Below are 25,114 nucleotides of genomic sequence, written 5' to 3' on the forward strand. Positions count from 1 at the left end.
ATGGACGGCCGTGACTTCGCACCTCCACCGCCGCGGCTGCTGTCAGAGAGAGGCAGCCTGGGCCACCGTCACGGCACGGGGCGTGTGGCGGGTTCGGCACACGGTGCCGTGCAGCCCCCTGGACACTTCCAGCCCACCAAGTACTTCCCCGCGCCTATCTCCATGGCCACGCACACAGGTCAGAGGCGCCGGGGCGGCCGCGGCACAGGGGACCGGGTGGGACGTGGGGTCCAGCACAGCCGCGGGGGCTTGGCTTCTTTGTGCTGCTCCCGCTGTCACTACGCCCAGTGGGTTTAGCGGCGGGGAGGGTTCGTGCACACGGTGGGGGCATTTCCTTACTCTCTGGGAGCGTGACCCCCATGCTGGCCCAGCGAGATACCGGTGCCTGAACAAGGAAGCGCTTTCTGGGTGAACAAGGAGGCCGTTATGCGTGAAGCCGGCGCAACGGCGGCGGTGCCGTGGTGCGGCGACGGCGGGGAAAGGTCAGCAAACCCCCGGCTCTATATAAAGCGCCGAAGTGTTAGGGTGCGAAGGGGTTTGCAGCGCGTGCGGTCGCCTCAGCACCTGGTGTCGTGCTGCAGACGGACAAAGCGGCACAGCCAGCTGCACCGGCACCGTGGTGGGTTTCACAGGATCCGACCGTTCCGCCGGCATCCACGGTGTGCTCACCCGCTCAGCTTTGTCTGGCAAAGGGCACTCGGCTGTGGCTGGGCAAGGGTGAAGTGGGGTGCGGGGTGCCCGAAGTGGGATGCACAGCCACAAAGTGATTGTGGGGACTTCAGGGGGTGTTAGGGCACGCAACGGTGAGCTGGATTGTCTGCCGCTGAGCTCCAGGATGGAGCTGAAGCAGGATTAGGGCCAGATCCGGTGCCGACTCTACGATGCTGGCCGGGGCCCCCCACTTCCCGCCGGCACAGGCGGTTTTCTCGCCGCTGCACAGCGGCCGCGCCGGTTATTGTCGCCGCCTTGATGAGCTGTGAATACTAATAAAATTATATCTGCTTTAATGGGATTACAATTAGTGCGTGGATTAGGGCGGGGGGCACGGCCGGGCCGGCGCGGGGGGGTGGCGGGGGCCCATGGCTCCTCGAAGGAGCTGGAAAGCGGTGGGACACTGGGGGGTGCCTGGGAGGTGGCTATGGATCGAGCCCGTGGCCGGAGCGGTTTCGTTTTGTGGCGGCGGCTCTCGTGCTGCGACCGGGCCCCCCCGGTATGACTGTTGGCCTCCTCCAGGATTTGGGGAGGAGGGGGGAGTGCGTGTGTCTATACTAGGATTCAGTGTCCAACCCTAGGGTGGGGGACTGGGCTAGGGACTCGACCTCTGTTTTGACTCGTGGTGGCTGGGAGGGGATTCCCCCCAGGGAACGCTGGCACTTGGGGGGCTGTTGGCTTCCTGCTGGATTCTCGGCGTGGTGGTGTCCCTGCAGCGGCGGCGGCTGGACCCTTACGCCCGCTGGGGCCTGGGCGACACATGGGAGCCCAAATGCAACGGAGGTTGTTAAAATAACATGGATCAGGCTAAAAATACTCCGGCAAAAACTCGCCTTAAAAAAAAAAAAAAAAAGGGAATTTAAAAAAAAAAGGCAGCCAAACCCAACAACAGAAAGAGCTAAAAATATTCCCTGCTCTGGCAGGGCCGGCACAGCCGGAGCCGATCCCGGCAAGCCGCACTCGGAGGCGCGTCCGGGAACGTTGCTCGAGTGAATAAAAATGATAATGTAGCGCCCAGCACGGTGGCAGGACCCGCAGGAGAGGTGTCCCCGGGCCTGGCGCCCCATTTTCCCCACGGCACGGCCGTGCCATGGGGCCAGGAGCTGTGGCAGCGTGCGGAGCGGTAATTAACGCCGATGATTGATAATTACCCCACCCAGCAAATAAAGCCAGCCCGCGGTTTGCCGGGCGGCCGTGGCGGTGGCGAGCACGACGCGGCACGCGGCAGCCGCGGGGCACCGTTGTTGGCTTGGAGGGGGCTCCGGCCACGCTCCCCCAAATGGCTCCCGGCCTTGGGCTGGACTACACCTCCCAGGAGCCTTTGCTGGGGGCCGGAGGCCGCCCTGGGAAGGGGAGATAAAAGCTGTTTAGCTTGATTTTATTAAAGCCATAATTCAGGGCTGCGCAGTTATTGCAAACAAATGCTCCAGTTTGCGTCTGGTTTTGGCACCAGGACCATGCAAATGATGGCACGAGACAGCGCTGGGGGTCGGAGCACAGGGAGCTGCTGCCCTGCCTGGTGCTGGGGGTTCAGGGACCCTCGGAGCTGCTGGGAGCCCAGCCCAGGCCGTACTGCAGCCTCCGTTTCCTGACGTGGTCTGGGGGCTATAGTCTCACCAACCCGTCCTGCCTGCGCTGAGCCCCATGCCGAGTGGGGCTGGGGGTCCTAGACCCTAGCCACAGCACAGAGGGTTGGAAAACTTTGGCGGCAGCTCAGCCATGCCTGTGCTTTACACAAGGGCCTCAATTTTTGCCCTTCTGACGTTTTTATGGACTAATATATAGTTAGGATCGTGGCGGGCTGTTTGTCACTGCAGCAGAGTCTTCGGTGCATCGCAACGTAGAATAGTGCTGGGGGAGCCTTGCACAAGCACCGGATTTTGCTGTGGCCATGCTGGTGCTGGTGTGCAACCGGACCCCAGTGGTGGTGCTTTGCAAACCGGTGCTGGTTTGCATCCTGGTGCAAGTGCCCAAACTAGTTGTGGCGGTGTGGGTGCGCATCCCACCACAGGTGTGCAGCCCAGCTGTGGTGACTTGGGTGTGTGTCCTGTTGCAGGTGTGCATGCTGGCAGAGGTGGACGGGTGGTGATCTAGCAGCGTGGTGCTGGTGGCCAGCCAGGCTCCCACAGCTGTTCCCCTCCCTGGATTAAGTTGCAGGCCGGGTGCCGCACGGTCCCCCAGCATGGCTGGGGTGGTGATGGCAGGGGGCAGGTGGGGATGGTGGCCCCCAGCCGGGGTGGCGACGCAGGGCTGGATGCCAGCGTTGCAGCCACTCCACATTGCAGCTTCCTCATTAATGACTGAAGACATGGGGTGTGACAAGGGGTTGGGAGGCCACGGCATGGCTCCGGCATAGCTGTGGCAAGGGGGGCTCCCTGCTCCCCTCCTTGGCACTGCGTGTCATCCTGGCCGCGCCGCCGCATGTGCTGCATTTTAAAAAGTAGGTGTCAAAGTTAAAACAGATTTTGAGATTAACTTGTCTGCTCCTCGTTAGCCACGCTTGTGCTGGGGTAGCCGACACACGCACGTGTCCAGCGGGATGCGGAGACCCCTAGATCCTGTGGAATCACCGCGGAGTGGGTTCATCTGTTTGCTAACGATCCGTGCGGAGATGCCGCTGTGTGCTGGGGCCTAGAGGAATGGGCAGCCTGAGGAGCTCTATGGCACCGTCCCAGCAACTGCTGTGAGCTCTGGCTACTGCTGGTGATCACCTCAAACTGGGGGTGGGGTGGGGGTGTCTCAGCACCCCAGACTGTGAGCACCTTGCCTTTGTCTCCTGTCCCTGCGTTCCTGGGCAGGTGCCCATTCTGGCAGGGTTGGGGACACTGCTGTCGGCGGTGCCACCACCAGGTTTTGTGTGCCAGGCACCCTTCAGGAACGCCCAACCTGGAGTGTGCTTTCCTCCTGCCCCTGCTGCCACTGTGGTTCCTCTCTCGGCGCTGATGGCAGCAGTACAGGGTAACCCAGTGGGGAATTACAGCAGGAAACAAAAATAGCAGGATTTGGCGATTCGGTGACTCTGCAGAGATTCACACAGGCTATGCCCGCCCGCCACCCCTGCAGTAAATAAACACTCACCCAATAATCTCATTCTTGGAGTTCTTCTCTATCCGCTCCCTTAAAATGAAACAGATGGGCGCAGCGTGGCCCTGCCTGCATCCCTGCCTGCGGCCCTGCCTGCATCCCGCCTGTCTGCATCCCTCCCTCTGTGCTGCCATGCCTGCCCTGCCAGCTGCCCTGCCTTCATCCTTGCTTCTGCAAGCACCACCCTGGGGTAGGATCTGACCCTGCTGGGTGCTGGTTTACCCCAGTTCCAGGAGGGATGGGATGAGTGCTTGCAGCCCCTTGGGATTGCTCCCTCAGGGTTACATGTGCTAGAGTGTCACCATAGGCCCCAGCTTTTGAAGAGATCCCTGGAGGATCCACAATGCTTAGGGACATCAAATCCCTGTGGGGTTGTATGGGGGTGACATTCTGGGACCCCCTTGGCCTTCTCCAGATTCCCTATGGCCCCAGCTCAGCTCATCTCTCTGACTGCTCCCAAAATGGCCCCTGGGCTTTGCAAGCTGCGTGCATTAGGTGTGCAAATCGTGCCTCAAGTGTGCAAGTCGTGTGTTGGGTGTGCAGGCAGCATGCACCCAGCAGCCTGCCCCGGCCGCGGGAGCGTGTGGGTGTCAAGTCGTGCGAGCAGTGTGCTCCGAGCGGTGCACACGCGGCCCCAGAGCAGTGCACAACCCCCAGCAAGCATGCAGGCAGGCAGGAGCGTGCAGCAGCCCTCTCGCAGCTCCAACCTTCCCCTTCCCTCCGTGGCAGGCCGACAGCTTGCGAGTGGCACTTAGCACGGAGCAACTGCCGCGTGATTACCCATCGGATAACGTTTTAATTGTACTTCTGGCGCTCTGTCAAGCTCGTTTGAACCGCGTTCCGATATTACAGCATTTATTTAGTGCCATAACAATATGGATTAATCTTAAATTATAACGCCGAGGAAATTGTATTACACTTATTTCATGTTTGTCAGATATTTAAAGGGGGCTGCGTGGGTTGCAAAGCGCTTGGTGGGGAGGGCCCTGGGGGCTGCATCCTGTGCTGGGTTCAGGGATCATTGGGAGGCACCTCCGTAGGGTGCCCAGCTGTGGGGACATGGGGCAGGAGGGTCCCTGCCAGCTCCTGGTGTCTCCGCGTGCAGCCCTGGCCTCGCTTGGAATGTTCCAGCCCCGAAATAGCCAAGGGAGTAACTCAACTCCACGCCCCATGCACGTCCTCCGTGCCACCGCAGATGCCATCATCACCTTGCCTGGGTGTGGCCGAGGGGCTCCAGCCCCTGCTTGACCCCTTCCTTGAAATGAAGCCCCTAAATAGCAGGGTGCAACCCCCCCATTTCCTGAAGCCATGGCAAGCAGCTGGGGCATCCTGGAGAGAAGGAGCTGAAGACCTGTTCCCATTCCTACTAGTGTCACTTTGGGGACCCTACTGCTGCTCCCCAGCCCAGAAACTTGTGGGGCTTCGAGCAGCTGTGCTGGAATAACCCCACAGCAGGGCTGGAGCACCCCCCCCGACCCTGACCCTGCTTGCTGGTCAGGGAAACTTTCCATCTTCCCAACACGTTCCCGTCTGTGCTGCACTTGGTGTTGGGGCAAAGAATAGCTTGGAGGGGAGCACCCTTTGCTCCCCCCAACAAGTCACACCCGTGTTCTCCCCTCCCCAGCCCTCATCTCCCCCGGCTCTGTTAGTGTGGTTGTGCTGAGACCTGGCATGCTCGTCACATGTGTGATGCTCTGAATTTGGGACCAAGGCGAAGCTGCCCCCCTCCTCCACTGAGGTTTGGCAGTGGCTTCATTTCTCTTTTAACCCTCTCCTCTGCTTGCTGCCTCTCCCCAGCCCCGTTTGGGGGTCTAGGGTGCCACCAGCCCCTCCCCTGCCTCAGTTTTTCTGCCTGGCCACATCACAGGGTGCAACTCAGAGTGTGGTGTGACCAGGGCTGTGCCACATGGTTGTAGGGTGGCTGGGGCCAGCACAGTGCTTGTGTGGCTGTGCCAGAGCTGCCAGAGTTCCCAGCATGAACGTGGGGTGTGAAGCTGCCCAGAAGCCTTCAGAGCCCAGGGCTAGCGGCCATGGCTGTGACCATCCTTCCCACCCCACTTGCACCTGGCATGTGGGATTTTCTTGCCAGCTGTGCCAGAGCCAGAGATGGGAGTGATACTGGTGGGGCTGACTCACAGTACTGGTCATGGGGAGCTCAGCCAGGGGGTTCCCAGGGTGATGCTTCTGGTGTGGGATCCTGCTGCTCGTCTGCCCTGTGTTGGCAGCTCTGGCACTGCCTGCTTATGGGTGAGATAAGTTGTGCACGGTCTCAGGGGCCCTTTGCTGTTCTCGCTGGCACTGTGGCCAGAGTGGGCAGAGGCTGCGCTGTGCCAGGCCGTGCCATGCTGAGCCATTTCGTGGCATATCACACCATGCTGAGCAGGGACAGCACAGGACAGGGGACAAGTATGTGAGGGTCCAGGAGGATGTGCGTGGGTGCGTGTGAGGCGGGTGGGAACGGCCAGGCCAGCCATGGGGCCAGTGTGCGCCAGGGGACCCAACCGTGCCAGTGGGCATGAGTCAGCGGGTGGGAGGTGTGGGGAGCCAGACCATGGCCCTGCCAGCCCCCTGGGATGCTCTGCGCCAGCACAGCCCCGCCGCCACTGAGGGGGGGTTATTTTATTTTTTTACAGCCTGTTTCACAGCTTCCAGAAAAGGCTCGTTCTGGAAACCTCGGCTTCCTGCCCGGCATAGCCGCCCGGCACACTGCCGGCTCCACGCCCTGCCGTGGGGTCCCCCGGCACGACCGGGGCTGGATTGTGCCAGGGTGGTTGCCTGTGGGCGGCATCAGGCTCAGGTTCCTCCAGGGTGCATTGGCACAGCGTAACAGGCTGCTGGGTCCCAGTGTGTGCCGGCACAGGGTGGGCAGCATCCGGTTCCCAGGATCATGGCAGGGCGTAGCCGTGCCCCTGGCCCATGCGGCCTCTTCACCCGGGCTCAGTCCCCGACCGGCCAGCACAGGAAGGAGCAAGCTGCCTGAAACCACATCCCGACACTCATCCCAGAGGCATCCCGGAGGGATTAGCCGGGGAGCGTGGGCCGGCTTAGAGAGCAAAGCATTGCTTCCTGCCCTGGCCGGGCAGCTGGCCAGCCTGGGCTCCTTCACACCACACCGAGCCGAGCCGGGCCATGCCGAGCAACGGGCACATGGCTTGCAGCCACGCCAGCCTGTGGCGGCACACAGAGGGACATGGGGAGCGAGTCCACGCAGCAAGGACTGCAAGCTCTATCCCCTCCCTGGCTCCTACCGGGCCACTGGCCATCAGCTCTGATGTTTCCACCATGACCTCACAGTTCAGCCAGGGTGGGGTCCAGGATGGGGTGTGGGGGCCCCCCCAGCTGCGGGGGAGGCTGCTAGGGTCAGGGCGAGGGCTGCCCCCCTTGCCCTATGATTCTTCACAGGTCTGCCCCTCCTTGCACACATGTGCACACATGCGTGGGCACACACATGTGTGACCCTGCCCCTGTCCCAACACCCAGCCAGCACTGGAATCACTGGCTGGCCCCATGTCCCCAGCCTTTCTGCCACCATCTTGGGGGGCTCTGGCTGCTGTGGGCAGCATCTGCCTATACTGGCAGCAGGATGACCCTGGAATGGCACAGCCTGGGCTCATCCCAGCGAGTAGCCTGGGATGTCCCACAGCAGCTCCAAGCCGTAGGTGGGGAGGTAGCAGCATCATGGGAAGCCACATGGATGCGCAAAGCCTCCCATGCAGCAGCACATGTGTGTGCCCAGGCGTGGACATGGGGTCATTGCATGGCACCACTGCACCTCACGACTTGGCCATGGCTCACACATCCTGATGTGTGTGTGAGCCCCATGGGACTGTGGAGACATGAGGGGTGGGTGTGCATGGGGGGGTGGTGGTGTCACAGGAGGAGTGGGCCTGCTCACCAAGTGCATGTACACTAGAGGAACTTGTGCACAAGGGATGTGCATGCATGAGGGGTGGGCGTGCACAGGAGCTTTGTGTGCACGAGGGGTGTGTGCACAGGAGAGGTGTGCATGTGCACAGGGGATGTGTGCCCAGGACATGTGCAAACACATCATGCCCTGTGCACAGCCCTGCAGCTGGCATGAGCACACGAGTGTGCATGGGTGAGGATGGTGATGGGGTGGGCATGCGAGCAGGGACATAGGCAGCCCCCCTAACTCTCCTCTTTCCTTGCAGCCAGCAGCAGCCTGATGGGCAATGCTCCCACCTCCTCCTTCATGGGGGGCTTCCTGAGTGGCAGCCTGGGTTCTGGAGCACCCAGCCACCCCACCGGCCCCACTGCCTCTCCCCCAGAGCCAGCGTTCCGTGGGCCCCACTCCAGCACCTCCCAGATCTGGTTCTCGCACTCCCATGAAGGTGAGTGGGCGTCAGGGAAGGGATGGGTGGCAGCACCCTGGGGGTGCACAGACAGGGTGGCCCTGCGGGGTGGGCAGGATGCGGATGGGTTTCTGCCTGGTGCTGGCAGGTGACATCCAGAGAGTGCCCGTGTGGGCAGTATTTAAACCTCCCAGACACTGGCACGTGGGGTGGTCATGGCAGCTGGCTGGCAAGGGCACGCAATTGGCATGCAGCAAGCTTCAGGGTGGCACTGGGGAGAGCCACAAGCCCACAGATCCCCTTGGGCATCCATGGGGACCAGACTTGCCATCCATGGGGACCAGACTTGCCATCCTGCAATCGGAACACAAGGCAGAGATGCTCGTGCCAGGTTGTAGACCCCTGCCCTGTGTGCCAGGAGCTGGGCTGAGCCCAGGCCAGTTTGTGTCACTGGTGATGAACTGGGGGGTACTGGTTCCCCTCCCACAGCAGGGACCCCCATGCTAGGGCCAGCTGCTGCATGGTGACCTCTGGGGCCAGTCAAACAGACACCCCACACGGTGGGGAGCAGGGGCCTGCCCCCGGCACCTCCTAGAACACCAGCGTGTCCCCATCCTCAGCACAGCGGCCAGAGCAAGGGCCGACAGAGTTAAGGAGCAGGGAGGTGGTATTGGCTCGGGGCCCTGGCAGCCAGCCCAGCTGGTAGTTTGACCGGCTGCCAGTTGGCTCCTGGCGTGCTGGGGCCTGCACGGCGTGCCGGGGTGGGGGCGGGGGGGGGGTAGGGGGGCCAGGCAGTGCACACAGCTCCAGCAGCCCACCGCTGATGGACAGGCAGCCTGAGCATGCCACTGAGCCGGCCTGTGAGGGCTGTGCTGAGCCTCCAGCATACAGCCACTGCTGCTTTGAGTTTGTCAGGTCTCTACAGCCACTGCTGCCATGACGTTGTGGGGTCCTAGCCCAGCAGCAGCTCTGGGAGGGCAGCAGGGTCATGTCCTGGAGTGGGTGACAGGCTCTGCCATTGATGGCCAGCGTGGTGTGTGGCTGGGTTGGTGTGTGGTGTGCATGCTGTGCCACGGCACAGAGGTGCCATGGGGAGTTGTGTGCCTGTGAGCACACCCTGACCCCTCCTGACCGCTGTGTTCCCAGCCCCAGCGTACCCTCGCTTCTCTGGAAGCCTGGCCTCCACCTTCCTGCCCATGAGCCACCTGGATCATCACAGCAACAGCAACGTCCTCTATGGCCAGCACCGCTTCTACGAGAGCCAGAAAGGCAGGTCCCAACATGGCACTGCAGTGCCACTGGGCTGACTGGGTTTCCCCGCAGCGGCATATGTCCCTAGCCTGGCATGGGCAGGGGGCTCAGTGCCTGTCTCCTGTGCCCATGCCTGGTGTCAGGTCCCTGAGGAAAAGTGGGGCCAGCGGGCACAGGGTGGTGGGCACCCAGCCCAGCCACTGCTCTCGCTTTTCACAATATTGTGGCAGGCGCTTAATAGGGAACATTGTTTGGGTGGGAAATGGAGTTAATTAGGCACTGCCGGCCCCCACGCTCCTCCCCTCGTTAGTGGGCAGCCAGCACTGGCACGGCTGCAGCCCTGGGTGCCCAGACCCTCACCGTTGTTCAGTGAGAGGACCACTAGGGGCTCACCCATCACTCTCCTTTCCAGATAACTTCTACCTGCGCAACCTGCCTGCCCAACCTGCCCTGCTTCCCACCAGCCACAGCTTTCCTGGCATCACCCGTGCTGCTCCTGGGCCCCCCACTGGCTCCTGCAGCCGGGAACGAGAGGCTGGATCCTTGCCCAAGACCCCCAAGGACTACGACCGCTTCTTGGTGGGCAAAGAGAAGGTGGGCAAGGGGGACCCCAAGGAGCGGCCACCTGAGGAGGACCCAAAGGAGCAACACAAGGTGGTGCTGTCAGTGCCACCAGAGGGGCACTGCAAAGAGGGGCTCCCCACCCGAGGGGCCGGTGACGGCCGTCCCAAGCACTTCACCTCCTGCCTGCTGGGTGCCAAGGGCGATGCCAGCCGTGCTGTGCTGCCCAGCTGTGCTGGCAGTGCCATGCCCCGCACCGGCCGCTGCAGTGCCAAGGAGCCATGTCGGGGCGAGCGGGAGCCAGGTGCCCCCGAGATGCCCCAGCCTTATGGCGAGTGCGTGGAGCGACGTCAGATGCTGCACCACGCTGTTTCCTACGCGGTGCCCACTGGACCAGCCACACTCGGCCCCACTGCCGGCTCCTTCCCCTGCCTGCAGCTCCACGCTGGCCCCGAGATGCTGTGCCCACTGCCGGAGCCAGCTGGCCGAGAGCTGAAGCTGAGCGGTGCCACACTGGTGCCCTCGGTGGGGCACCTCACAGACAAGAGCCGCTCCTTCCAGGTGACTGCTGAGGCTGGTGGCCTTGAGCGTCCTGAGGCCAAGGAACGGCACAGCGAGGTGGGCACGGAGCCCCCAGTCACTTATGGTGGCCCCTTCCATCACCCGTTGAAGGCAGAGGGTACTGCTGAGCGGCGACTGGACTGGGGGGGTCCCAGTGCCCGGCTGAAGGGGCTGGAGTACCTAGGTGGGGGAGCAGCCGATGGACCGCCCTTTGCCAGCCGGGGTACAGCGCCCAAGGGTGCTCTGGAGAAGGGCTACTTCGAGGTCCCACCACCACCCGACTGCTCCCGTGCTGCCCGCCCTGACCCTTTGAGTGTCCGGGTTGGTCCCTCCTGCTGCACTTTAGAGAAGGGCCCCCCCAAAGACCCTCCCTCCGGACCAGCTACCCAAAAGGTGGCACGAATTCGGCACCAGCAGCACCTCGAGACAGAGGCAGCCGGTGCTGGCCCTGAGGGCAAGCGCAAGCCGCTGGAGCTGAGTGCCCTGGGCTATGGTGGGCCCCACCTGCCCCCTTGGGGTGTGCAGGGCCAGGGACCCCCACTTGGTGTGGCAGAGGAGAGGAAGGGACCCTACCTGGACCCCTTCAGCACGAGTCTGCAGCCGGCTGCATTAATGACTCAGGGCCCGGTGCTGGGTCAGGAGGTACCGACTGCCCCGGACGAGGTTTCGGCCATGAAGAATCTGCTGAAATACAGCAACCAGGCGCTGCTAGGGGGGCAGAAGGGCCCCCCCTTTGTTGGGCTGGGGGGCGTCAAAGGCAGCTGCGCCCACCAAGATGCCAAATTTCCCCCGGGGAAGGGGCAGCCGGAGCTGGAGCGACCAGATTGTGCCCGCAGCCGGGAGCATGATGGGCTGGCCACTGGCGAAGGTGAGGTGCGGCAGCCACCTGTTGGCATCGCTGTGGCTGTGGCACGGCAGAAGGACACGCTGGGACGACCTGACACCTCCTACGGCAGCGGCGGCCCTGGGCGGCAGGGACGGGCAGCTGCCAGCATCAAAGGTAGGGCTTGGGTTGGGGGGGTTGGTGGTGGTGTGGTGGTGCCATGCTGATGCCAACGTCATGTCCCTGGCACAGCGGGCACTGCACGGCCCATGCACCTCATCGACCTGGAAGCAGAGGAGGAGCGGGGCCGGCTCTGCGAGGAGCGCCTGGGGCTGGCAGGGCGAGAGCTCCTTCTCCAGTAAGTAGTGAGATGGAGCTGGGAGTCCCCATGGGGCCCAGCACCAGTGCCAGGGAGTGTCCATGTTGCCTGGTGCTGGAACTCTGCCCCACACCTCATGTTTCTTCTCTTCCTGCAGGGACAACAAGGATCTAGTGGAGTTTGCCCGAATGCACCCATCCGGGGGATGCCCTGGGGAGCTGACCCCCCACCTGATGATAGCTGGGGGCTCATCGCTGCCCACAGGGCAGCTCGGAGGGGACCCTGCCACCCATGCCCACCCAGCACACACGCACTGGCTGCCCCGCACCCGCAGCCCCTCCATCTGGATGGGGGGACACTCCTATGGTCAGTGTTGCTGGCAGATGGGGGGCTGTGGGAGCAGGCCTGAGTGCTGACCCTCCCCCAGGAGTGGGGTGCTACTCACTGAACCCCAGCACTGACAGACTACCCCCCTCCACCCTGCAGGCATCGGCCACCCTGCGCTGCACCAGAACCTGCCGCCTGCCTTCCCCACCTCCATGCCCAGCACCATGCAGCCTGTCTTCCCCCTCTCCCAGGACCCCCCAGCTCAGCTCGTCATCCTGCCCACTGAGCCCCCAGCCCACGGCACCCCCCACACGCTGGGTGAGGCTGGGATGGGAGGGTTCTGGGGCTACTGCTCGGGGTTTGGTTGTGGGGGGAGAGGAAACTGGATCCCTGTTGGTGCTGCCAGGGGATGGGATGTGCAGGGGAGGGTAAGGGGATCCCTGTGGGTATTGCCAGAGATGCAGGGGAAAAAATGTGGACCCTCTGGGTGATTCTGGGGGTGCAGGGGTGGGAGGTAGGGGCTCCTTTTAGTGCTCGTGATGATGCAGGGATGGGAGATGGGTCCCCGCAGGTGGTGCTGGAGATGCAAGTGTGGGAGGTGGTACTCCTGTCAGTGTTACCAGGGGTGCAGGGTGGGGGGCCAGTACTGCGGGGGTTTGCAGGGTGAGCCTGAGGTAGGTCCTTGTCTGACCACTTGCCATCGGCAGCCGACGTGATGGACCAGGCATCGCTGTGGCCCCCGATGTACCCAGGCCGGGGACCCAGCACCCATCTGCAGCACACGGGGCAGCTGCCTGTGTACTCACGCTCGCAGTTCCTGCGGCAGCAGGAGCTCTACGCCCTGCAGCAGCAGCAGCGAGCAGCACAGGCCCTCGAGATCCAGCGCCAGGCGCACATCCAGGTGCCATGGGGCTGGGGGCACAGAGAGACTGGGGGGCTGGGGGTGGGGTGGGATGTGGGGCTAGACTGGGGATGCAGGGTGGGATTGAGGTTGGGCTGTAGGGTGTGGGACTGTAGGGCTGGGGGTGAGATGTAGGGCTGAGGGATGGAGTCATTGGGGATGGGCAGCTAGGCACAGCTTGCATCATGGGGCTGGGCTGTGTGGTGCTGGGGGGGGGCTGTGGTATGCAGGGCTGGGACATGGGACAGGATTGTAAGATACTGGGCAGGGACCAGGCTGTGAGAGTGGCACGTGCTGACTTCTTTGTCTCCTGCAGCGGAAGCCGGAGGAGCAGCCTCTGGAGCTGGAGGATGGGGGTCCTGAGAAGCCTCTCAAACCCTCTCACAAAGCAGTTGCCTTAAACCCTCCAACCAAGGGCCTGTCCTCAGCAGCCCCCGGGCCCCCCAAGCTGTCCCCTTGCTGCCACTCTCCGGCCCTGCGGCACCCAGCCAAGTGCCCTGTGACCCTCCCTGCAGCCCCCTGCACTTTACCTGTCTGCCCCACCACCAGCTCTGCTGTCACCCCCCGTTCCCCAGCTAACAGCCCCCTGCCTGTCCAGAGCAAGGGCAGCGATGCTGAGGACAAGCGTGGAGAGGGGCAACCGCCCCGCGACTACCCCAAATCCCTGGAACCAGGTAGGAGCAGGGGTGGGAAGGAAAGGGAGGGCGCCTGTGGTGATGGTGTGTACCGAGGAGTCCCTGCTGAGGGTCAGCTGTTTCCCCACAGACCTGCCCCCCGGTTACAGCTACCCTGCCACTGCCATGGGCTTTTCTGAGGCGCACTCGGCCGAGCCAGCTGACCCCGACACTATGCACACTGGCTCGCCACCAGCTGAGCCGGAGCAATCCCGCACCTTCAGCCCCACCGGTGAGGTTCTGCAGGAGTCAGGCCCCTCACGGGAGCTGCCAGCCAGTGGGGCAGTGGCTGAGGGTCCCGGAGTGCTGCTTCATCACCACCACCTCCTCCTCACCCCGGGACCCCTCTGTGGAGAGCGGGGATCGGCACCAGCTGAGGGAGCTACCGAGAAGCCCTTTGGGGTGTGCCCAGACACGGCTCAGGGAGCGCCGGAGCAGAGCTTGCCAGAGCAGCAGCACCTGGTGCCCATGGTGGGGGCCTCCCCACTGCCCCCCACTGCTGAGGAAGAGGAAGAAGAAGAGGAAGAAGAGGAGGAGGAGGAGGAGGAGGAGGAGGAGGAGGAGGAGGAGGAGGAGGAGGAGGAAGGCGAAAGCGATGGCTTAGAGCCAGAGGGCAGCTGCGATGAGGATGGCGAAGGCTCCAATGGGCGACAGGGCTGCTTGGGCGGGCTGGAGGCTCTCATTGCTGCTGGCATTGGCCTGGGGGAGCTGCCAGCACTGGGCTCACCCGAGGAGCCCCCTCCAGCCCCTCCCTCGCCTGCCCCCCATGCCTCAGGGATCCCTGGCATTGCCCTGCTCAGCGAGTTGGCTGACCTGGAGCTGCGCCGGCGCCGCTGTGACCTGGCCCTGGGAGGTGAGTGGTCCCTGGTGTCCCCTGACACCCCTGCCTTGTGGTACCCCATGGTTCCTGGTGCATCCCAGTGCTCACAGTACCCTGACTTTACAGCGCTTCGCGGTATGCACTGCCCCGTGAGACCCTGTACTCCCATTTCTCGCTGCCCCATGGCATTCTGGCCTCCTGGTGTCCCCTGCCCCTTGGTGCCCCCCTGCCCGCAATTAGGAGCTGTGGTGTCTCCTACCCAGGGTGCTGCAGCAGGTTCTGTATGTGAGACAGAGAAGAGAAGGGTGGTGCATTGAACATGAGAGCAGGGCTGCTTTGCATAACCAGGGCTGGGCAGTACACATATTCTGCTGCAGAGCAGGGGGCTGGGGGTGGTTTTTTAGAGCAGAGAGCTATGGGTGCATTTTTGAAGTGAGAGGCTCTGGGGGGCATTTCTGTGTCAGTCTCAGAGGTTGCAGGTGCATTTCTGGATCAGGGGGCTGGGGAGTGCATGTTCAGAGCAGGACTGCATAGCATTTTGCCACAGAGGGCTGTCCATATGCTGGCAGTGCTGGTGCTGTGGTGCGATGCAGTACCAGGCAGCCAGGCCCTGCTCACAGCCCAGGGCTCAGCTCCAGCACTGGCTCCAGGCAGGCGCCGGGATTCCCTCCCGGCTCGGCTTCCCCAGGGAATCCCAGGGGCCCCGGCAGGGAAGGCCGGCATGGCCGTGCTGGCCGTCCTGGCGTGTCCCCAGCATTGTGGCGGGTGTGTTGTGGTGGGGCCTTGCGTGCTCAGCACTGCCCATGGCCTTGTGGTGTGGGGCTGTGACACTGGGGGGCAGGGGGTAGCAGTGGGGCCCCATATGCCCATGGGGCAGCCATATGGGGCACATCACTGCATCCCTCCCAAGCTTGGCTGTGCTTGTCGATGAGTTCCTTCTTGTTGTGTGCCCAATCCTGGCTCCACCAGCCCCTCGACCCCACAGCTGCCTGGTGACACCATCCCTGTGCATCATCTCCTTGTCACTCACTATCCCTCGTAGCAGCCCACAGAACACCTCACTCATCCACAGCACCCATGGCATGGCCTTGTGCCCTGTCGCAACCCCTGACCCACAGACCCCCTTTCTGACCCCACATGGCTCTGGTGCCACTATGGTGTGCTGGTCACACAAGAGCATGCATAGGTCAGCATGGGGGTCCAGGGCATGTCCCCACTGTCCCTGCTGACCTCCTGTCCCAGCAGGGGAGGACGAGGACCTGCTGGCCTTCAACCTACAGAACCTGGCCACGGTGGCAGCCGCCTGGTCACTGGTGGAGGCGGCCAGCCGGGAGGGCAGCCCCCCTGCGCTCAGCCCCCTGCCCACCTCCCCACCACCCCGCACCCGCATCCCCCGCCGCAAGTACACCTGGACGCCCAAAACCAAGGCCGTGAGTGTTTCCTTGCGAGTTAGCGCGAGCGGGAGGAGGGATGAGTTGTGCTCGGTCTCAGCCCTGGAGACTGAGGCTGCTGGTCCTGGCCAGCTGCCCGCCCACACCCCCTCTCGGCCCTCCAGGTTTGCCCCTTGAAGGCGGCTATTGAGCAGCTCAACACGCAGGAGGTGGAGGTGCGGATGCGGCTGGCGGAGCTCCAGCGCCGCTACAAGGAGAAGCAGCGGGAGCTGGTGAAGCTGCAGAGGCGGCATGACCATGAGTATGTCCTGATCCCATCCTGCAGGGGTCCCAGGGCTGGGAGGGCAGGGCAGGGGGGCAGTGGCCTATGAGGAGGCTGGGGAGGGACAGCAGTGGTGGCCACCAATGCAATGAGTTTGGGCCCATCCTCAGCCCGGCTCAGTGGAGGGGCACCGCCTGCGGTGGCTGCGCAGCTCAGGGTGCCCCCGGTCTTGCCACGGCTGCAGGCGTGACGAGAGCTCCCGGAGCCCGGCACGGCGCGGCCCGGGCCGGCCAAGGAAGCGCAAGCACTCCAGCACTCTGGGCAGGGCCGAGAGCCGCAAGGTCAAGTGAGTGACCGGCGCCGCGTGTCCTCCTTGTCCCTGGGGATGGGCCACCAACCCTGCTGCGGGGGGGGTCCACTCATGCTGCTACAGAGGTGGCCGTGCTTGGAAGACCCCTTCCTTATACACTGCAGCCACGTTTTTCCCGGGGGTGGGGGTAGGTCTGGCTGCTTGCTCCAATGTGCTCCTGCTTGTGCCTGGGAGGGGGCTCGGCTGGGTGGCAGCACCATGTGTACCCCCACCCCCACTCCTCCCATGCCGGCTGCGGGAGCAGCGTTGCATAAAAGCCTCTTTATCTGCGCCGTATAAAGCCATCGGTCACGCTGCAGCGGCGTTCGGTGCTGCCGGCGCTTTATTATTACCCATTAGCCGCCCGGCGCAGCCGTTTCCCCACTCCCGGGCCCTGTATAATTGTCCTTCTCGGCTACAAATTGCCTCTCCCGACAGGGCCATTTGCATAAATCCTCAGAGCGAGTCCAAACACGCTCAGAGCGTGTGTGCGTGCCCGGCCCCCAGTCCTCTCCCTCCCTTCCTCCCCCCTCCCCGTCAGTAATAACAGTTAAATCTGCGCTAAATGGTTCCTTCAATTAAGACGGAAGGGAAAGGGGAAAAAAAATTAATCTCTAGGTTTTATGTCACAAAACATTAGTGAGAAAGTGAAGGTTATTGCAGGGGGGTGTGGGGGTGGCGTGGGATGCGGAGGGGAGATATGGTGGCTGGTGGTGATGGCCTGGGGGAGCAGGATCCATCCAAGGGATGCAGCTAAAGATGCAGGATCCAGGCAGGGCTGCAGGATCCAGACAGGGCTGTGGGATCCAGATAGGGGTGCAGGATCTGTCTGAGGGATGTAGAATCCACCAGACACGGATTTGACATCTGGCTAAGGATGTAGGATCCAGTAAAAGACGCAGAATCAAGCTAAGGACGTAGGGTCCAGTCAGGGGTGCAGGACTCCTTTAGGGGGTGCAGGATCCATCTGTATGGGAGCAGGATCCTTCTGTGGGGTCTTGCAGGCACTATGCCCACGCTGCACTCCTCACCAGGGCGGTGAAGACCAGCCTGTCCCTGCTGTGTGCTGAGCTGCGAGGGGACCCTGAGCCCAAGAAGAAGAGGAGCAAACTGGCTGAGGCGACGTTCAGCTCCCCGGTGAGTCCCAGCTCCACCACTGGCCAGCACCACACTAGGGCTTGCGGGCTGCTGAGCGCCTTCTGAGCCACCTTGTCCCCCCAGGAGAAGGTGCGATGCAAGAAGAGCAGCTCGCCGGGCAAGCTGGCCTGCAAGGTGGCTCACAAGGTGAAGAGCAAAGGGCTGCCCGCTGGCATCAGCCCCTTCCGCCGGAAAGACCCCAACCCTGGTGGCCGCATCCAGAAGAAACTGTCCCGACCCAAGAGCTCCAAGGCTACCAAGTACCAGCCACAAGAACCTGATCCCCGGCAGTCAGCAGGGTTCAAAGGCAAGGCTGGCTTGGGGATGGGATCTGGGATCCAGCACAGGGACAGAGGTGTGGGGTCTCGCACAGGAATGGGGTACAGAGCAGGTGCTGCAGAGCCAGAGCAGAGTGATGCATCCAGCTGCAAGTGCTGGGTGGTGGTGTGTGGCAAAGGGTCACAAAGGACCCTGACTCATCCTGTCCTGCATGGGGAAGCAGCATCTCTAGGCATGGAGAGGGGTGCAGCAGCCACTCCTGGGTGCACAGAGTCCGTCATCACTGCCTCCTCTTGCAGATGAGCATGATGGGGACACTGACAGCGAGGATGGTGACGATGAGCCAGGCTTGTCCCTGCCGCCCTCAGTGCCTGTGGCCGTGCTGGGACCCTCCCCGTCCTCTGTGGTGAAGATGGAGGCCAATGAAAAGGCAAAGAAGAAGAAAGAAAGGCAGGGGCTGCTAGGTAACAGGGACACTGGGGGAACACGGGAGACAGGGACCCCACCCAGTGCACACACCAGGGCTGGGTGGGCACACAGGGAATGCCCTGAGCCTCATCTCTGCTACAGCAGGACCTTGCCGTCTGGGCAGCCCCGAGGGTGAGGTGAAGATCAAACAGCGGCCAGTGAAGCCGGGGGCTGGCAAGCTGGAGAAGGCGCCAGTGCGGCGGAAGGCAGGCGGCTGCGAGGAGGGTGGCAAGAAGAAGTTGAAGGCCAAGGCCAAGGCCAGCCCCCGGCCATCAACCACCACTGGTCCCAGTGCCCTGGCCCCTGCCAGCAGCCTCTTTGCTGGGCCCGAGCCGCGGCACTTTGCAGCAAGGGACGAGGGGGCTCGTCTGGCCAGCGAGAGGCTGAAGAAGGCAACACGCAAGAGCAAGGTGCTGCAGTCAGCCCTGAGGGTGAGCGTGCAGGGCAAAGGGTAGGGGGCACCCATGGACTGGGCAGGGCAAGAAGAATGGATGGGTGCAGGGGCTAGGAGCATTGGTGTGGCTGAGAGGCTCTCCAGTGGGTCCTTGGGGTGCAGAGGGATGGGTGCAGGTTTTGTGCAGGATGTGGGTGCTGGTGGAGCTGGGGGACAATAATTGACAAACTGAGGGTGCTGGGGTTCAGGGGCACTGATGGGCTGATGGGGTATAAGGACTGGGCTGGCAGTGGGCCCCAGAGGACTGGGGTCTGCACTCTGCAGTACCATCAGCCTGCTCTGGCCCCTCTCTCACAGCGGAAAAGTGGAGCACTGTCACTGGCCCTCTCTCCCCGGAGTGCCAAGACCATCCTGAGCAAGGGAAAGAAGCTGGCCAAGGTCAAAAGCAAAGTGGCCACCAAGCAGGTGAGAGACATGAGCCAGGCTCCCACCCTGGCATGGACATTTCCTGTGCCCCCCACCCACCCTGAGCTTCCTGTCCCACAGTGCAAGGGCCGGGCTGTCAGCAAGCTGCTGGAGAGTTTCACTGTGGAGGACGACTTTGACTTTGATGACAACAGCAGCTTCTCCGAGGAGGAGGAGGAAGAAGGGGGCTGCCTGTCAGGAGGGCTGCGGGGGGGTCACTGCTCCCCTCTGCCCCATGCCTGTGCCATCCAGAAGGAAGATCTGCGGGATGGGCTCCACATCCTGATCCCCAAAGAGGACAGTCTGCTCTATGCTGGCAGTGTCCGCACCATCCAGCCCCCTGACATGTGAGTTGAGGGGGTCAGGGTGGGGGTCCCTGCCCTCAGTGAGGATGTTGAGGTGACTGGGTGGGTGCTGAGCCCCGCCTCTATATCCCTTCTCCAGCTACAGCATCATCATCGAGGGCGAGCGGGGGAACCGGCAGCGCATCTACTCACAGGAGCAGCTGCTGCAGGAGGCGGTGAGCAGGGTGGGAGGCCAGGGAGGGTGCCAGCTGGGCAGTGGTGCCCCTTGGAGCCCAACGTGTCACTTCCTCACAGGTCCTTGACATCCGGCCTCAGTCTCGGCGGAGCCTCCCACCAGGCACTCGTGTTTGTGCCTACTGGAGTCAGAAATCCCGGTGCCTCTACCCAGGGAATGTGGTGCGAGGTGAGAAGGGCCTGTGGGGTGACTGCAGGAGACCTGGAGGGTGGATGGTTGGGGCTGGGAGGCGTTGTGGACCCCTATATCACATTGCAACAACTCTCCTTATGCTTGCAGGCTCCTCCAGCGATGAGGAGGAGGATGACCCTGACGCGGTGATGGTGGAGTTTGATGATGGCGACACGGGGCACATCGCTGTCTCCAACATCCGCCTGCTGCCCCCCGACTTCAAAATCCAGTGTGAGGGGGCCAGGGCAGGGTGCTGTGGGCTGGAGGGGGTGGGCAGAGAGGGTAGCAGGGCCTGCCTTGACCCCACACTCTGCCCACAGGCACTGAGCCATCCCCTGCGCTGCTGGTCTCCAGCTCATGCCGGAGGACGAAGCGGTCATGTGGTGAGGGACCCCCTGCCAGTGAGCTGCCTCCCAGCCTCTGCCCCGACCGTCATGATGGCCCCGAGCCCCCCAAGAGCTCGGGCAAGAAGGCAGCCAGCAAGGAGAAAAGTGGTATGGGGAGGGGTGCCACCTATGGACCACCTTCTGTGGGATGCCTGAGGAAGGTGGTGGCAGCAGCAGGGACGTGAGGGATCGCAGGGTGCTGGGGTGTGGGGATGGATGCTGGGATGTGGGGAAGGGGGCTGAGCTGCAGGCGTCGGGGAGTAGAGGAGGCAGAGACGCAGGCAAGGTAGGGGCTGCAGAGTAAGATGGCGTGCAGAGGTTGGAGTGTGGCAGGGTGCAGGGAAGGGAGCAAGGATGGGGAAGGAAGTAGCACAGAGCATGGCAGCAATGAGGAAGGGAGATCAGGCTGCATTGAAGGACATGCAGGGATGGGAACAGTCCCAGAACAACCTTGCCTCTGACTGTCCTCCCTCATGGCTGCTGATTCCTTATGACCCCATCTCACCAATGGAGAAGGGAGATGAGGAAACTGCAGTTGTTTAGCTTACAGAAAAGGATACTCAGGAGGGACCTGAAAGGAGGTTGTAATGAGGTGAGGATGGATAGACAGTTCAAGAGGAAATGGCCCAACGCTGTGCCAGGGAGGTTTAGGTTGGACATGAGGAACAGTTTCTTCCCCAAAAGCATTGTCAAGCCCTGGCATAGGCTGCCCAGGGCAGTGGTGGAGCCCTTGTCCCTGGAGGGAATTGAAAAGCTGTGCAGATGTGGTGCCGAGGGATGTGGTTTAGCAGTGACCTGGCAGAGCTGAGGTGATGCCTGGAACTTAAAGGTCTTTTCCAGCCAAACCAATTCTGTGCTTTCTGGCAGGCAAATCTGTGGAGATGCTGTCGAGTGGCAAAGCGCCGCTGCTGAGCGACCCCTTCATGGGCCGGCGGGGCGGGCAGCTGCTCAGCTGGTCAGCGGTGGCACAGACGAAGCGGAAGGCATCGAGCAAAGGCACAGCCATGCTGCAGAACCTCTTCCAGGTCAACGGCAGCACCAAAAAGCTGCGGACCAAGGAGACCATCTTCCCTGTGCACCACCACCACCACCACCACCTCACTGCCCCTGTCTTTGGCAATGGGTTTGGTGCCGACTCCTTCAGCCGCATTGCCAGCTCCTACGCCTCCTTTGGAGCCGGGGCCGGGCTGGTGCTCCCCGCTGCCCAGAAGCTCCTGCGCTCCAAAAAGGCCGAGCGGCTGGAGGCAGAAATGGGCAAGAGTGGCCGGAGGAAGACAGGCAGCGAATACCTGGTCAAGCTGGACCATGAAGGGGTGACGTCCCCCAAAAACAAGAACTGCAAGGCCCTGCTTCTGGCTGAGAAGGACTTTGGGGCCAAGCTGGAGCGACCGCTGGCCAGCCATGGTTATGCCCATGCAGCGCTGGCGGGCAAGGATAGGAAGGGGCGGGCACCCGTGCACCAGCTGCCCGTGGGGCTGGCGCTGCGGAAATACTCAGGCCAAGCCGAGTTCACCCTGAACTGCGACAGTGACTGCCACAGCTCCTACTCGGACATGGATGAGGACGAGGAGGCAGGAGGGCTGGGTGCCGACGTGTCCTCACGCTTTATGACCCGCCTCTCCGTGTCCTCTTCTTCCTCGGGCTCTTCCACCTCCTCCAGCTCTGGCTCCATCTCCACCTCCAGCCTCTGCTCCTCCGACAATGAGGATTCCTCCTACAGCTCTGAGGACGAGGATTCAACGTTGCTGCTCCAGACCTGCCTCTCCCACCCGGTGCCAGCACTGCTGGCACAGCCGGAGGCTCTGCGCTCCAAGAGCGGCACACCGCAGCGATGCTTCCTCACCAAGGCCACCGCTGCCGGCCCCAAGGCCAAGCTCAAGCGCAAGGAAGCCCTCAGCTTCTCCAAAGCCAAAGAGTTCTCCCGGAGGCAGCGCCTGCCCTCGGTGGAAAACCGGCCAAAGATCTCCGCCTTCCTGCCCGCGCGCCAGCTCTGGAGGTGGTCAGGGAATCCCACGCAGGTACAGTCAGTGCCCACCATGGGCACCTGCCACTCAGCATGGACAAGGGGAAGGAAGGGGCATGGCACCTGGGGCAAGGGTGCATGGCAGGGTGCATGGGGAGATGGGGCAGTTGTGTGGGTGCATAACAGGGAACATGGGAGCGTGGCAGTGAGCATGGATGCTTGGGGCAGGGGCATAGGCACACGGTGCATGGTAGCATGCGTGGGGGCAGGGTGCCTGTGTGCATGGGCATGGGCCTGGGTATGTGTGGCAATATACATGCAGGGTGCTTCTGTGCCCAGGGTAGGGTGCATGGGTGCAGGGCACATGGATGCATGATAGTGTGCCAGGGGTTGTGGGGAAGAGTGCTTATGTGCATGGAGTGCTCAGGTCAGCGGTGGATAGGTGCACAGCATGGCTTCAGTGGGTGTGGTGCCTGGGTGCCCAGTGCAGGATGCTGCTCACATCAGCTCTGGCACTTGGGTGCGCAGGGCAGGGTGCCTGAAGGGCACACAGGTTGGGGTAGGTGCTGTGGGACCATCCTGACCCAGCTTACCCTAGGTACTGGGAGGGAGGGTCTGGTTGGGCAGGCAGGCTGGGGTTGGGTGGGGTTGAGAGTCCATGCACCGTCCCTGACCCCACTACTGTGTCCCCCTCCAGCGTCGAGGCATGAAGGGCAAGGCACGGAAGCTGTTCTACAAGGCCATTGTGCGGGGCAAGGAGACACTGCGCATCGGGGACTGCGCCGTCTTCCTCTCTGCCGGGCGGCCCAACCTGCCCTACATTGGGCGCATAGAGAGCATGTGGGAATCCTGGGGCAGCAACATGGTGGTCAAGGTCAAGTGGTTCTACCACCCCGAAGAGACCAAGCTGGGCAAGCGGCAGAGCGATGGCAAGGTGAGGGGTGGGCATAGGAAGCTGGGGGAGGGGGTGGCGTGGTGGAGGGGATAGCTGGTGATGCTGTGTTGTGCGTCCTCCCCTGCAGAATGCCCTGTACCAGTCATGCCATGAGGATGAGAACGACGTGCAGACCATTTCCCACAAGTGCCAGGTGGTGGGACGGGAGCACTACGAGCAGATGACCCGCAACAAGAAGTACCAGGACCGGCAGGACCTCTACTACCTGGCAGGCACCTATGACCCCACCACAGGCCGGCTGGTGACTGCCGACGGGGTGCCCATCCTCTGCTGACCCCCCCATTACCCACCCACCCTGGACACGGGGAGGGAGACACTGGGGATGGTCAGCACCCCCCTACTCCACCGTGGGACTCCTTCCTGGCTATTATGCAAAGCCCTGGGATGGCCAGGGATGGGGTAAATGGGGTGGGGGGGCAACATCAACATCATCATCATCATCACAGGGGGCGCAGGGGCAGGGGGGGAGGGGGCTCCCCTACAAGCCATACTTTCCCTAGTACCTCTGACTGTTTGCCAGCAGGTAAAGCAGAAATCAGGTGTGTTGATCTATTTATTTTGCCTGTAAATATTGTATTTCTTCTGGGAAGTTTTATGGAAAACAGAGAAACCAACAAAAAAAAAAAAAGAAAAAAAAAAGGAAAAAAAAGAGATAAAACCCGAACAAAAACAAAACAGAAAAAAACCAACAACAACAAAAAAAACCATTAAAAAATTAATGTAAAAAACATTAATAATAATAATATGGGTGGGTATGGGGAGGGAGGTAAGGGAGGAGGGGCGGGAGGGTCGCGTTTCCGTTTCAGTGCACTGTGTCCCCCAGCCTGGCTGGGACAAGGACAGCTGGGGAGCTCTGTATATATCTATCTCTAGGAGGGGGGGGACGCGGCAGGGGAGCTGGCAAGGGGAGGGGTTGGGGTGGGGGTGGGAGGGGGGTCCCAGTGCAATAGCGGGGCGGCCGCGGTGCCGGTGGACGCTGGCCCGTCCCGCCGCTTGCCCGCCGCTTGCCCGCCGCTGCCCCGCGCTGTAAATGTGTACAGGCCGCGTGCGGCGCCCCGGGGTGGGGGTGGGCTTTTTCCAGTGTAAACACTAAACAAACAAACAAAAAAAAACCAACATGAAACAAAATACACACCAAAAAAAAAAAAAAAGAAAAGAAAAAAAAAAAAAACAACCAACAACAAACCTGAACAATAAAAAAAAAAAGGATTAAAAACACAAAGGTTTTATGAACAGCAAACTCTATGTAAAGGCCTTTTAGTATGGAACTTTTTTATTGATAACTTGGCTTATGAATAAATATATGAACCGTTTGCTGGTGCCAGGTCTGCTCTGCCTCAGTTTCCCTCCTGGGGTGGACCAAGCACACCTAGTTATAAGCAGCCCCCTATTACAGGCACCCTCCCTGTTACAGGCACCCTCAGCTGTATCCTGCACCTCCAGTTATGGGCACCCCCAGTTGCACTTTGCACCCCTAGTTGCAGGCACACCTCCTTCCCCCCCTTGTTACAGGCACTCCTAATTGCACCTTGCACCTCCAGTTCTGGGCACCCTCCTGTTAACAAGCACCCTTTGTTGCATGTTGCACTCACAGTTATGGGCACCCCCTTGTCACAAGCATTCACACTTTGCACCCCCAGTTACGGGCACCTCCCCCCATTACAGGAACCCCTAGTTGCACTTTGCACCTCCCAGTTACAGTCATCTTTGAATGGACTCTGCACCTCCCAGTTATGAGCAACCTCCCAGGCACCCAGTGAGGTTTCCCCAGCTGGGTGCATGCAGGAGATGGGCAGGGTGCCAAGGCCAAAGGGCAATGCGGTGAGAGTGAAACCTTGGGCACGTTGTCCTGGTGGCACCCAGCCCTGGTGGCACAGGGGATGCAGGAAGGCAGGGATGGTGGAGCCAAGCAGGGATGGGGGGATGTGATGAAGGTAGGCAGGAGGAAGGGGTTACAGAAGCAATGCAAGGATGGGGAGGGTGGATGCAGGAGCCTGTGGGAGGTGGGG

The 25,114-nt window shown here is 61.9% G+C and overlaps 1 protein-coding gene across 1 annotated transcript; it reads left to right on the forward strand.

Moving 5' to 3' along the window:
- On the forward strand, positions 1-23,409 carry BAHCC1 (BAH domain and coiled-coil containing 1). The gene is made up of 26 exons (XM_054394044.1): positions 1-178; positions 7,968-8,147; positions 9,255-9,377; positions 9,772-11,481; positions 11,557-11,662; positions 11,781-11,989; positions 12,110-12,268; positions 12,658-12,851; positions 13,168-13,525; positions 13,617-14,378; positions 15,591-15,775; positions 15,901-16,037; positions 16,243-16,344; positions 17,382-17,484; positions 17,590-17,791; positions 18,063-18,227; positions 18,337-18,662; positions 18,983-19,090; positions 19,172-19,437; positions 19,535-19,610; positions 19,690-19,798; positions 19,910-20,032; positions 20,122-20,295; positions 21,055-22,205; positions 22,848-23,084; positions 23,173-23,409. The coding sequence occupies exons 1-26, from the start codon at positions 1-3 to the stop codon at positions 23,377-23,379; spliced, it is 7,650 nt and encodes a 2,549-aa protein (XP_054250019.1). The 3' UTR covers positions 23,380-23,409.
- Positions 23,410-25,114: the final 1,705 nt, after the last annotated feature.

Source organism: Indicator indicator, chromosome 29, assembly GCF_027791375.1.
Source record: "Indicator indicator isolate 239-I01 chromosome 29, UM_Iind_1.1, whole genome shotgun sequence".
Lineage (NCBI taxonomy): Eukaryota > Metazoa > Chordata > Aves > Piciformes > Indicatoridae > Indicator > Indicator indicator.